This window comes from Dryas octopetala, chromosome 4 (assembly GCF_963921425.1).
Source record: "Dryas octopetala chromosome 4, drDryOcto1.1, whole genome shotgun sequence".
Taxonomy (NCBI): Eukaryota; Viridiplantae; Streptophyta; class Magnoliopsida; order Rosales; family Rosaceae; genus Dryas; species Dryas octopetala.
Window position 1 is genome coordinate 16,078,279 of NC_141369.1, and position 14,761 is coordinate 16,093,039.

General features: G+C 37.9%; 1 protein-coding gene across 1 annotated transcript; it reads right to left on the minus strand.

The window, feature by feature from the left end:
- Positions 1-6,305: 6,305 nt before the first annotated feature.
- Positions 6,306-10,742, minus strand: LOC147287336 (senescence-induced receptor-like serine/threonine-protein kinase). The gene is made up of 13 exons (XM_086239374.1): positions 10,655-10,742; positions 9,950-10,496; positions 9,366-9,853; positions 9,101-9,239; positions 8,937-9,008; positions 8,777-8,848; positions 8,604-8,684; positions 8,193-8,347; positions 7,812-8,029; positions 7,598-7,724; positions 7,354-7,416; positions 7,076-7,265; positions 6,306-6,720 (listed from the first exon to the last, which is right to left on the minus strand). The coding sequence occupies exons 1-13, from the start codon at positions 10,740-10,742 to the stop codon at positions 6,306-6,308; spliced, it is 2,655 nt and encodes an 884-aa protein (XP_086095500.1).
- Positions 10,743-14,761: the final 4,019 nt, after the last annotated feature.

Here is a 14,761-nt window from a genome sequence, read left to right on the forward strand (position 1 = left end):
AGGCAGAGAGGCATGAGTTCCTTCCGAGCTCGAACTGGGAGCAGATGCAAGAGTGACCGGTGTTGTGGGCTGCACGCTCTGGTGGTGCGGTGTGGTAGCATGACGAAGTGGCACCGAAGCAACAATGGGAATGAGAGATGACCAAGTGGAGAGGCTAGCAGAGGAAACACGATTTGGTGTAAGATCAAAGTTAGAAAATGGAAATTGAGATTCATCAAATATAACATGTCGAGATATAAAAATACGTTTAGACGAAACATCAAGGCACAAGTAAGCACTTTGAGTAGGGGAGTAGCCAAGAAAAACACAAGGGCGAGAACGTGGAAGCAATTTGTGGGAATTATATGGACGCAACAATGGGAAACAAAGACAACCAAAGATTCGAAGTTTAGTGTAGTTAGGAGATTGGTCAAAGAGAGCAGTGTAGGGGCATGTGTTGTGAAGAGTGGGTGTAGGCATTCGGTTTATGAGGTAAACAGCGGTTTTGAAAGCATATGACCAGTAAGTTAAAGGTAAAGAGGCATGATGAAGCAATGTAAGACCAGTTTCAACCACATGGCGATGACGACGCTCAGCCATGCCATTGTGTTCTGGTGTGTGGGGAGGTGTGGTGAGGTGAGTAATTCCATGAGTAGCAAGAAAGGAACGCAATTTGACAAATTCTCCTCCACCATCAGAATAAAATTGAACAATTTTTGTTTTAAAAAATGTTTCAACAATGGCCTTGAATTTGATAAAAATAGAAAACACGTCTGATTTGAGTTTCATAGGATAAAACCAAATATATTTGGTGTAGTGGTCTACAAAAATAACATAATAGGAAAACCCATCTATGGACGATTGGGGAGCAGGACCCCACACATCACTATAAACAAGATCAAGAGGTCCACGACTAGTAAGAGAAGAACTACTGAACGGGAGCCGATGGCTCTTATTGCACTGACAGGAAACACAAACAGACTCTAGGAGAGATTTTGGAGACATTGGAATTGAAGCAGTGCGAGAAATTTGAAGAAGAGTGCGATGGTTCGGGTGACCAAGACGTCGATGCCACATGGTCGAAGAAGCTGCCACACCCACCATAGCAAGCGGTGATGGTTGCACGCCCGGAGAGGAGTGGGGCCACTCATACACATCATCCTTATTCGGGCCTCGAAGAAGAACCGCCCCCGTGCTCAGATCCTTGACATGAAAGGAATCAGGAAATAATTCAATAGATGTTTGGTTTTGTTTATTGAATTTAGCTATAGAAATAACATTTTGGCGAATGGAAGGAGCACATAAAACATTAGATAAGGAAAATGGGTGTGGGGATGATGAAGGTAATGGGGTGGAACCAACATGAGTAATATTCAAACCTGTACCGTTACCAATAGTAATTTCATCAGGCCCGTCGTACACCGAGTAGGATGGAAGATTGTTCGGAGTGGAGGTAACATGATGTGAGGCACCAGAGTCCAAAAGCCAAGTGGGCGAAGGGCGACTGGTGGTCACGTTGGCAATCGGAGGAGAAGCAAGCTGCACGGTAGGACACCTTTTGGCACTGTGACCTTGTTGATCACATAGTTGACAATAACCTCGATACCCAGTACGAGGTGTGTTGTTGGAGCGGCGGTCGTCTCGAGAGCCGGTGCGGTTGAAATTACTGGGGGAACCACGATGGCTTCCAGATGAGCGAGATGAGTCACCATGGAAGCGATTCTGAGATGACGAACTGTTGGTGTTGTTGTTGCGGAAGTTGCGATTAGATGGGCGAGAGAATTGGGTATTGTTGACGGTGATTACTGAGGGATCCTTAGTATCCTCAGTCCGGCGAAGAGCAGCTTCATGTTCAACTAACTTGTCATGAAGGTTCTCGAATGAGATGGAGGTGTCACGACCACGAACAACAGCAGCAATTTCTTTGTATTCTGGACCAATTCCATTAAGGATGTGAAGGGCAAGATCATCATCAGATAGGGGTGCATCAATGATGGCCAACTCATCAGCAATTGTCTTGATGGTGTGTAGATACTCGGAGACAGATTTGGTCTCACGACGCATGAGAGTGAGACGTTCTTTTAATCCCATCACACGGGATCGGGCCTTGTTGGCATAGAGCTGAACCAGCTTGTCCCAAGCGGTTTTGGATGTTGTAGAGGTAGCAATCAGTGATATGACCTCAGCAGAGACTGATGTCAAGATGCCACCACTCATCCCTTCTCCTACCCCAATGGTCAATACAGGTCCACCTGATCCCCAACCTGCTGCCCCCCAGCCACGACCACTGCAAACTTACATCCGCAACCCAAACCGATCTGTAGCTCATTTTCCAGCGCCTGCAGCACCCAATCCAGCTTCTCGTGTCCCACTCCACATCTCTGACCCACTACCATCTCCTACTCAAAATGACCATTCCATGGTGACTCGCTCCAAAAATCAGATCTTTAAACCCAAGTGCCTTAATACAGTCACCAAACACCCTCTCCCATCTTCATTGGAACCAACTTGTGTCTCTCAGGCTGTTCGTGACCCTCATTGGCGTGCCGCCATGTCAGAAGAGTTCACTGCCTTGCTTCGCAATGGCACTTGGGAGCTTGTTCCTCCTTCCCCTGGTAAAAACATTATCGGTTGTAAGTGGGTGTTTCGCACCAAACGAAACCCGGATGGCAGCATTGATCGGTACAAAGCCCGCTTGGTGGCAAAAGGGTTCCACCAAAGACCCGGTATTGATTTCTCCGACACCTTTAGTCCGGTGGTCAAACCCACTACCATTCGGATTGTTCTACATATTGCACTTGCACATGGGTGGCCCATCCGTCAACTTGACGTAAATAATGCATTTCTTCATGGGTTTATTTCTGAGGATGTGTTCATGGTTCAACCTCCTGGGTTTGTCGATTCCAATGTCCCTAATCATGTGTGTAAGCTGCGTAAGGCTCTTTATGGCCTCAAACAAGCACCACGTGCTTGGTATAAAGAGCTCAGTTCATTCCTCCTCTCGGCTGGTTTTGTCAATGCCATTTCGGATGCTTCACTCTTTGTTTATCACCATAATACTGCTGTTATTTATTTTTTGGTCTATGTGGATGATCTTATTGTCACAGGCAACAACCCTTCCATTATCTCTTAGTTTATTGCTCACCTTGCAAGGCGATTTTCCATCAAAGATCTCGGGGCCCTTCATTACTTCCTTGGTGTTGAGGTTGTGCCTACCCGTGCTGGATTATTTTTATCTCAACACAAGTACATCCGGGATCTCTTGACAAAAGCTCATATGGATGGAGCCAAAGCGGCTAGTGTTCCCATGTCCACCACAGATTCTCTCATTTTACATGATGGTTCTCCTCCTGCAGATCCAAAAGTTTATCGTCAACTTGTCGGTGGTCTTCAATATCTCAGTATAACTCGACCCGACATCTCATTCACTGTCAACAAGCTCTCTCAGTTCATGCATATGCCATCCACCATCCATTGGCAAGCTCTCAAGCGGCTCCTTCGCTATCTTAAAGGAACTCTGTACCATGGCTTGTTTTTCCGTCGCTCCACCTCCCTCAACTTGTATGCCTTCTCCGATGCGGATTGGGCGGGTAATCGTGATGACAGGACCTCCACGACAGCCTATGTTGTGTATCTTGGTGGCACTCTCATCTCATGGAGTTCTCGCAAACAACGCTCGGTTGCTCGCTTCTCCACCGAGGCTGAATATCGTGCTATTGCCTCTACTGCTGCTGAAATTGCCTGGGTTCAGTCCTTGCTTCGAGAACTTGGCATCTCTCTACCAAGGACACCTCTTATCTCCTGTGACAACATTGGTGCTACCTTCTACTGTGCAAATCCAGTTCTTCATTCCCGTATGAAGCATATTGATATTGACTTTCAGTTTGTCTGTGATCGTGTGGCTCGTGGTAAACTACAGGTCTCTCATGTTTCCACCCTTGATCAGCTAGCAGATGCTTTAACGAAACCATTGTCCCGCCACCGCTTTCATCTCCTTCGAACCAAGATTGGTGTCTCCGATGGGACCACCATCTTGCGGGGGCGTAATAAGGATTCCTCCTCATCTGCTGATATTCTGCCATCATCACAGCAGCATACAAAGTCAGAGATCAGCTAATATTGCTTGGCTGATCTCCTTTCCTATTTTAGCCTTAGTTGACCTTTTTCATTAAATGTATTTGATTTATTCTTGCATTTATTCTTGCTGTAATTCTGTCATGTATTTATTGCTACCCTGTACCAATGTGTGTATATAACACTCATTTCAATATCAATAGAAAATCACTTCAGCCAATATCTTATATCACTGTCCCCAGTTAAAAACCAAGCATGAAACGTAAGTGCAACACCATAACCGTAGTAAGTGATCATTTTAAGCAAGTAAAATGGGAACCAAGTTCAACTCACAAGGGTCAGACCCCCTGCCCAGCAATATAGGATTTTGACTTCTGTCAAAAACCAGGGAACAAATATGCAGCCAAGAGAGTGAAAATACGTTTAGCCAAAAAAACCACTACTTTGTCAACACATAAAAAAAAAAAAAAAAAAAAAAGAACCACCATTTTTTACTACTGGTATTACTCTTCAAAAATTTTCCATCCACTAACTTTTTCATGTTTTTTTTTTTTTTTATATAGTTATACATATCATACGAAATGTTCTCTTGACAATATTTGGCAACATAATAATTTTATGTTGGGAATTTGGATAATTAATTAAGTTAACTCATGACTGAATTTGTGGCCCAAATTTCATTAAATATTGACTCAAAATAATTTCAGTCAGAACATAATATTTCATGACATAAATCTCTACTTATTGTGAAAGTGAATCTTTCAGGTATGCTATCAAACGCCTTTTGCCCCAACCCGCAAAGGAAAAAAATCAAAGAAACTAGAGGCAATAGAGAAAAAAAGGACTTAATGAGCTCAATTGACCCTATTGTTACCACCTCAACCTGCCACTATTTGTTATGCAAATAAACTACCAGTAAGAAAAGCCCAGCGGGAAGAAATTAGATGACTAGAAAACATTGTCAGGGAATCTTCTTTTCTTTCATAGCCATTCATCCATTAATCATGAACCTGAGAAAAATGAAGTCATTGGCAAAAGAATTACATTCAGGCTAACCACATGTGAAAATTTTAAAAAGTCATATGTGGACTTTAATTATTCCACAACATGCAAGGTCTACAACTTTTTAAAGTTTAACATGCAACTCTCAAATCATCTCAAAAGAATAAAAAACATGCAACTGTCGAATGTATATATGCTCTTGGCAAGTAGAGGGCGCTGACTTTAGTGGGTCAATGGGCTTGAAAGATCCATTTTACGCACTATACTTGTCAATAGCCCATACTTATTGATATAATTGGATAAGCTACACTATATAATTGGATAAGCTACACTAATTATTCCCTAAACCCTAAACCCTTACAAAGGAATGGGCATTATTATATATGGTCTGACAATTCCATTAATTGTTTTTCTTTAATCTAAAGTTATTAGGGAGGAGAGATTGGAACTTAAAAACTCAAATAGTAAAGGTAAACACTCTTAACCGGCCACCAACAAATCCCCACGGATTGACCATTCCATTATTTGATTCACACATTAGTGTTTTGGTCAAGAGCAGGAAAATCAATTGAAATTGACAAAAGCCTGTTTCTGACCGCTTGTGAGAAATTTAAGAAGGGGTTATATATTTCTAGAACAAAAATTATTATGTGCAGATAGTATGTACAATCTTTATATGAGTATACCATTTTTGTGCATATACTTGTTTTAGTCTTGATATTTTCAGCTCTAAATATGTCAAAAATTAAGGTAATACTATTTCTTTGACTCAAATGAAGATTAAGGTTGTTAAAGGATTTTTTGGTCTGGGAATTTGGTTATTGTTGGCAACACAGTGTTAGATGGGAATGGGTGCATACCATATGGATTGTGGCATTTGTAGGCATTATGGTTGGATACAGAAGTAACTGGAGCATTGTTTTTGAGAAGATTCAGTGCTTTCTGGTGCTTGCATTGTGTTGGGTATAGGGATTAAACAAAGACACTTTTTGACAGTGTTTCCCATCTAGCACATGCTGCAGGGTGAATTTATCAAAATTCTTGCACATGCAGTCAGCCTCTTTTCTCAAGAAGATGCATCATTTGATTATGAAAAACTTGCAATCCATACAATAATACAGTATCTATTACAAAGATATTGTATATTAAGACCATATAACCTGCAGGATTTTAACGGGTGCTAACCTGCAGGATTTAAATAAATAAAAACATCCACATTCCCATTATTCTATCGAGATCAATAAGTATTACTACCTAACTGAGGGACGTAACATAGTGATCGAATTCTGAGACATCATCTCAATGGAACTTCCTAATTCAGTGTCATTGCCGCTCTGCTTTGTTCCAGCCAGTTCAGTTGCCAAACACTCCTTCAAGTCCACCACTACCTTACTCATGATTGGCCTTTGGGTGGCATCTCTAGATACACATGCCATTGCTATTTCCACTGCTTTCCACAAAGAGTTGATATTGAAACTTCCCTCTAGCCTCGGGTCAACAATGCTGTGAATGTCTCCATTCAGAAGCATAGAACCAACCCACATACAAATGTGAATCCTTTCATGCCTGTTTGAATAAACAGGTCGACCTGTGATAATCTCCAACAGTACAATCCCAAAGCTATACACATCACTTTTCTCATTTAACTTGTTTGATAGGTCGTACCTTCAAGTCAACCATGCAACTCAAGTCATATCTTCTGAAAGGGGATTTTGCTAAAACATCCATTCACAGTTTTTTTTCTTCATTCTTCTTGTTGGCTTTGCTTAATTTAAGTTTTCTTCATTGAAATATTAATAATATTTGGAATAATAGCTATGATGGATGAACTAAAACAATAATACTAGATGCACCAAAAGTTGTCCCAAATTTTAGTCACCAAATGTCGGAAATAAATGAGATCCAAAGTGGCCTCAGATATAAACAAATGGAACACCGCTGGGACTCGAAATTTTGGGTTTGTTTTAATGTCTGTAGCATTACTCAAACTGAAGACAAAAAAAAAAAAGGAAAAACTTACTCAGGGGCAAGGTATCCTTGAGTGCCAGCAACACCTGTGAATATATGTGTCCCATCACCTGCAGGGAAAACTCTGGATAGGCCAAAATCAGATAGTTTGGCTTGGAAGTTTTCATTCAACAAGATATTTGTTGATTTCACATCCCTGTGGATCATAGGTGGCTTACAACCATAGTGCAGATACTCCAATCCTGAATTCAAAAATTCAGACATCGCTTATCAAAAATAAAAAAAGAATTGAAAAAGAAAATGGATTATGAAAATCATTTAGTTGCAGACCTTGTGCAGTGTCTGTTGCTATCTGAAGTCTGCCTTCCCAAGTCAAAACATTTGAACTGCTATCTACATCCAAAAAAAACAAAAGGAAACCTCAATGATGTCATGATGCAGTAAGAATGTTTCTGCAGAATATAGATTTCTAGTGCGAAAAACTCAAAGCCTCTGATAATTGACTCTCTCAACAGTTTAGATGTACTAAGAACTAGTGAATTTTGCTACTGAATACATTCAATTGCTGCCAAACCTGAAAGAAATTCTCGTAAGTTTCCATTGGCCATGTACTCGTAAATGAGCCCTTTGTTGGTTTCATCATTGCAATATCCTACAAGGCTTGTCAAGTTTGTATGATGAACTCTCATAAGAAGATTAACCTATAATTTAAGAGACCACAACATCTTAGTTTATCATATATGATTGAGTTAAAAAAACATTGCATTGGTGTAATTTGAGAAACACGCCTCTGCAAGAAATTGTTGAAATCCTTGAGCAGATGATGGCGAAAGCATCTTGAGAGCTACTTGAGTACCATCTACGTAGCCATGATAAACAGTTCCAAATCCGCCTTTTCCAAGAATCCTCTTGAAATTTTTGGTGATCTTGAGGACCTCAGGGTAAGTAAATTGTCGTTTTGTCAACTCCACTGCTCTAATGGTGGCTTTTGCATCCGTGGCAGCTCCTAAGATCATCATCACAAGTTTAATGAGCACATATTTATGAACAAGGTTATTAATTATCATTACTTTAAGATCTACACTTGCTTCTTATGTAATGAAACCCTCACCTTTTTTTTTTTAATCACCACAAAGAAAAAAAATTTATAATATATTTGGAAGTCTTACCATGTTGTCTTTTCCTTTTAAAACCCCACCAGATAGCTGCTACAGATAATAAGAGGACTGAAACTCCAACAATGGACCCTACTATGGGAATAAGGAATTTGAGCTTCTTCTTTTTGCAAGAAGCATTTCCGGATAGGTTTGGATTTTCGCAGAAACTGACATCAAAATGGTTGATAGCAACAGTAGTTGGATTTTGATCAATTATAGTACCAATAATAAATATTCCTCTGTAATATTAGTAGCTGATGTTATAATTCTCAAGAAGAAAGAAATTTGAAAATAGAAATAGAAACCTGGTGCATCTGTGTTAATTATCTAAGATCTAACAACAGTTTTAGAGTTAAACACAAAATTTCAAGCAGGCTAAAAAGAAAACAAAATTTGAAGGTCATGGTTTTCTACAAAACATACCTTAATGATAGCAAACCATTCTTCTTTCTTTCAATGAGTCCTACTGGAACTGAGCCTGTGAGCTTGTTTTTCTCCAAGTTTCTGCAAAGGTGATTAATAAGAACTATACATATCACCATATTTGTAATGAGGGATTTTCGGTTAGCCCCATCATATATAACCAAATAACTTACAGGACATTTAAGTTTGGCATTTGAGACAAAAAGTCTGGAATTGGTCCAGTCAAGTTGTTGTTTGATAAATCCCTGAAATGAGCATCTCAACTCATTTAAGACTGATTGCACCAAATGAAATTTGGACAATATGCACACACAGTAAGACATATATACTTACAATTTCTGTAGCATTGCAAGATCGAATACAGAAGGAGCTATCTCCCCTGTTAATCCACTTGAGGACAAGTCCCTGATTGCATGTTTCATAACTTAATTCACTAGGACATAAGTGGAATTAAAATGAAGATATATATCAGTAATTTTATTTGAAGAGATACTTACAGGGATGTGATTCTTGGGGGCTCATTTTGATTATAGGTACAGCTTAGACGTTCCCACGAATAAATTAGAGGGGCACATGGATCTCCTTGCCAATTCTTCTTAATTTTATAAGTAGACTTGATGTTTGTGATTGCATAAACTAAAATTTTCAAAAGCAAACAGAAAATCTCATCAAAATAAATCAAATATATAATATATTATATGTAAAAGTATACATAGGCACTACATCGAGTAATGAAAGCTCGTGTAAGGAAGAATTACTTACCATCTTCTTGGTTTGTTTCTGAATGTTCTAAGAATTCCTTTACCATATAAATCTCGACTGCATTGAGGATGGGTGGAAGGATAGAGTTCTCAGCCTTAGAGAGTGAAAAATTATATCGTCCTCCACTCAAAGCCCTAGAGCTGTAAATAGTATTTGTGTACAAGTATTCAGGAGAAAATGGCCCATAAAAAAACTCCTCATTCATTGTAATAGAGAGCTGTCTAGACTGGTTGGCTTGGAGCTTTTCAACTTCTGCAAAGTGCATGTAAATGTAAAATTCTATTGCATCATTCTCATCAGGAGACGGCCACCAAGAAAAATTTAAGGAACCATTTGCATTTTTTGGCACGGCAGCAGTACTCATGACAACAGATGCTGGTTCGTAAAAATTGTGAGATAGAAGATCAATGGTGGATGAGGTACTTAATTGTGTCCACTCATCATTTTTACCGGAATACCAGAAGCGATCATGAACATCGTCTGGATACCTATATAGAGATTATTAAGAGTTAATTCATGATCAGTATTTAGCTATTTGAACAGTACTGCTATGATCATCTCCTAAAGAAAGATCGCATATATACCTATAAAGTTTATCGTTAGGTGCTATTTGACCAAGGTCAAACCGCCAGTTAAGTGCCAATGACCCCATCTGTGTTTCATAAGTTGAATTAGGTAATGGCCTCAGTTCTATAGCTGATATAAACGGAACCCCGGATCCTGTGTCCACCAAACAAACATGTATATAGTTCTGCAGAGGGACATGTATGAGCTCCTTGTGTGTTTCTGCATTGGAGGCATTCTCGAACTTCACTGAATCCCACAAATTAGGCCCCAGATGTAGTTCAAATTCCGGTATTTTATCATGTCCATCATAATTCCCATACACGAAACTTGACCTGATCAAATATTTTTCTCCACCTGTGACGTTTATTTTGTAGCAGTTCCTGGTTCCTTGAGGGAAGCTCCTAACAGACCAGTACGGCTGTTGATAGTCATTTTTAGAATCACTTGATACCAATTTACTCTCACCAGTGTCTATGAAGGCTGCATCTGAAATGTAGTCAATGCGTGTTGACTTTTCAGTATAGCTTGAATTTGCCGCAAGGCCACAATCTATGCTAATAAAGCCTGAGACAGACAATATGAGAGTTAGAGCTTCCAACTCAAAATTAATTAGCAGTGGATGGATAGCCCAAGACATTATATGTTGTAACACAAGGCTTTCATTCATTCTACACAAATAAGAGAGAGACATTAGCTGATTGACTGCAGATATTCATTCATACCTGATTGATCCTGGGCATGAACTAGCAGCATAAGAGCACAACCACCAAGCAGTGGCAAGAGGAATTGCTTGAATATCTGCAACATCATTACACTTTGGGAAACAAGATGCGAGTTTGTTTTCGAAGAATATGGTTTTATATAAGAGTAATGCTATGCAGTGATCGCATTTCTTGACTGAGTAATCAGTAATGTAACACACATTTCTTGAATAATGAATACTATGTTATAGTTGCACTATTAATATTACAAGGTCAGTTTCAAGGGGTCATATTGAGCCAGAGTTGAAGATCTAAAACAGTAAAAGATAACATAATTAACGGAGAAAAGACTACAGTCACCCGACTCATTGTCCCCAGTAAAAATTAAAGAATGAAACTGTACATAACATACAACATCATAACCATATATAGTAAATGATCATTTTAAACAGGTAACATGGGAACCAAGTTCAACCCACAAGGGTCAGACCCCCTGCCCAGCCATATGGGATTTTGACTTCTGTCAAAAGCCAGGGAACAAATATGCAGCCAAAAGAGTGAACCTACGTATAGCCAAAAACCCACCATTTTATCAACCTAAAAAGCCCCCTCACTATTTTAAGTACTGGTAATATTCTTCAGAACTTTTCCATCTCTAAAGAATAATACCTCCACCACATTTTGTGTTTCTTTTATTTGATACATAAACACACACACACACACGCGCGCACACATATAGGTATACATACAGAAATGATTACTTGTGAGTTGTGATATAGTACTTTCCAAACATGTGACGAATTTTGATAATATCAATTAAGTTGACTCTTAAATACATGTGTGGTTCAGATTGTATAGTACGAAAACATTACCCTTGGCTGGTTTGTGATTATGAATTGTGTCTACTTATTATGAAACTCTGTGAGGTATTTTATCAAACACCTTTTGCCCCGTGTTTAATGGAGAAAGTCAAAGAAACTAGTGGTAATGACCTAAATTTAATGGAGAAAAACAATGACTTAGTGGGCTCAATTGAACCCTAGTTACTACCTCAGAGGAAAGCCATACAAACATTATGAATAATAACAAAGGGTTGTAGGTAAGATATCTTGCCGAACTGACATACAACAGAGTCATAATAAAAAATATAAACATTATGTGATATATGCATACATCATCATATGATCAGCCAAATATGCTCAAGAACTAAAGTTGTATGTGCAACTTATTCAACACATGAAATAAAGAATTAACGACGAAATGTCTGTGGTGTGCACAAATTACCCACTTGATATAATAAGACTAATTAAATGTATATATAAAATGTTGATTCTAGAAAATAACTTGCATGTTCCCGTGATAAAGACAAGCTGGTGTCACAAAGAGAGAAAAAGGAGAAGAGAGAAAGAAAGGGAGAGAAAGAGAAAAAAAAAGAGAGGAGAGAGAGAGAGAGAGAGAGGGGGGAGGATGGGGATACCACCTGGTGGTATCCCCGGGACATACAAGTTTCTCTAGTTGATTCTGCAGGTGGTATCCCCGGGACATACAAGTTTCTCTAGTTGATTCTATAGTCAAATTGTACATGGTTGTAAGATCTCTTGCCGAACTGACATACAACAGAGTCATAATAGAAAATACAAACATGATGTGATATATGGATACATCATCACGTGATCAGCTAAATATGCTAAAGAACTAAAGTCGTATGTGCAATTTATTCCACAACATGGAATTGTACATAAAGAAATAAAGAATTAATGACGAAATGTTTGTGGTGTGCACAAATTACCCATTTGATATAATAAGACTTTAATCAACTCTAGTGGCAAATATATAACAAATATATAAGATGTTGATTCTATAGTCAAATTGGACATTGGTTGTAAGATCTCTTGCCGAATTGACATACAACCAAGGAATAAAATTTCGGGTTTCGAGGAAATTTCGATGGAAATTTCGAAGATTTTTAAATTTCAACAGAAATTAAACGAAAACGACGGAAATTATTATCAAAATACGGAAATTTTGAATGAAACTTTACTATATGTTTATTTAACATATTATCTACTACATTGATAAAAAAAAACATTGAAGAAACCAAATTATATAGTAAGTTTCATGTGATATAAGATGAATATAATGCGCGCTGAAGGTAAATACTGTTAAATAAAATTAGTATAATGAATAAATAAGATTAGTATATTCTTTATACTCCTTATATACTTTATAATTTATACTCTATATTGTTTAAGATATCGTATAAGATATTAAGGTTTAGGCCATTTAGGATATTTTTAATTATTTTTTATATAAAAATGTGTTAGAGTTTATTAATTTAGGGTTTAAAACCAATTAAATGAAACCCCAAAAAAACAAAACGAAATGCCAAATCATTTTTTTTTTCCAATTGCCCAAAAACCTCAAACTAGGATATAGTATATGATATTAGGGTTTAAGCCTTTTATGGTATTTTAAATTATTTTTTATATAAAGATATATTAGAATTTACTAGTTTATGGTTTAAAAACAACTAAACGAAACTCCAAAACGGCCAAACGAAACCCCAAACCATTTTTTTTCTTTACAATTGTCTAAAGGCCTCAAACCCCAATCAACCCTAAACCTTTTAATTTTTTTTCTCTTTTTTACTTTTTTTTTCCTTTTTTTTTTTCTTCTTCTTTTTCTTTCTTTCTTTCCTTCCTTTTTTTTTTTCTTCTTTTTCTTTCCTTCCTTCCATTTCCTTTCTTTTCCCCTGAGTCTCCAGTCTCCACTGTTTTTTCTTCTTCTTCATCCTCTCTCTCTCTCTGTGCATCTCCAATCCATCACCAACCCACTCTCACCCTCACCTCTTTCTCCCTCCTCTCTTTTCCCTCGATCTCCCCCTACCGGCCTCTTTCTCCCCCCTGCCGCCCCCTGCCACCGCCTCATTTTTCTCCCAAAACCCAGCCTCCTCTCCAAAACCCCAAAACCAGATCTCACCGGCGAAAATTTCGGCGAAATTTCGAGGATTTCGGCAAAATTTTGATAATTTCGACGAAATTATCCCGAAAATTTAACAAATATGGGTTTCGATTTTGACACCCCAAAAAATTGAAATTTTCGGTGAAATTTCAAAATTTAACACCTTGCATACAATAGAGTCATAATAAAAAATACAAACAAGATGTAATATATGCATACATCATCATGTAATCAGCTAAATATGCTCAAGAACTAAAGTCGTAAGTGCAACTTATTCCACAACATGGAATTATACATAAACAAATAAGGAATTAATGACGAAATGTGTGGTGTGCACAAATTACCCATTTGATATAATAAAGCAACTGACCAACTAGTGGCAAATATATACGATGTTGATTCTATAGTCAGATTTAACAACACTCGGCTGGTTGAAATCTTATGGGCTTGAAAGATCCATTACTAATACATTACCCATTGACTTGAGTGGGTCAATGGGCTTGAAAGGCCCATTATCAATAATTTACCCATTATTAATTGTTAATAGCTCATTCTATTAAGTATTAATAACAATGTGTAATTCATTAATATTGTTTCTTTTAAGCACCCACTTAAAGCCCAACTCCAGAACTTTAATCCATCAAACATTCATATCCTTATCTAAGAAGTTAGGTGGTGTTTTGTTCATTAAAGTGCACCTTGAAAGGAAATTGGCATTCTTGTGTACTGACCATTCCATGATTTGGTTCACACATAAGAGTCCTTTATATTTTATTTTATTGGGAGCATAAATCTGCTGGGTTTTGGTCAATAGCAGGAAATTAATTCAAATTGACAAAAGCCTACTTCTGACCCCTTGTGATAAATTGAAGGGGTGATATTATTATTTCTAGAACAAAAATTGTTATGTGCAGAGTAATGTACAATCTTGATGACATTATATATACCTTTACTTTGTGCGTATACTTGTTTTACTCATAATAGTTTTAGCTCTGACACATGTCAAAAGTAAAGAGACACTATTACATTGACTTATAAGATTAAGGTTGTTAAAGGTTTTTTGGTTTGGAAATTTGGATATTGTTGGTAACATAGAGTTGGATGGGAATAGGTGCATATTATATGGATTGTTGTGGCATTTTTTGTGCATATCATATGGATTGTTGT

Coding starts and splice junctions, on each gene's coding strand:
- LOC147287336 (XM_086239374.1), bottom strand. CDS start 10,742: ATGATGTTGCAGATATTCAAGCAATTCCTCTTGCCACTGCTTGGTGGT. Junction 10,497..10,654: donor TCATGCCCAGGATCAATCAG/GTATGAATGAAT, acceptor TGTCTGTCTCAG/GCTTTATTAGCATAGATTGT. Junction 8,685..8,776: donor ATGCCAAACTTAAATGTCCT/GTAAGTTATTTG, acceptor TCACCTTTGCAG/AAACTTGGAGAAAAACAAGC.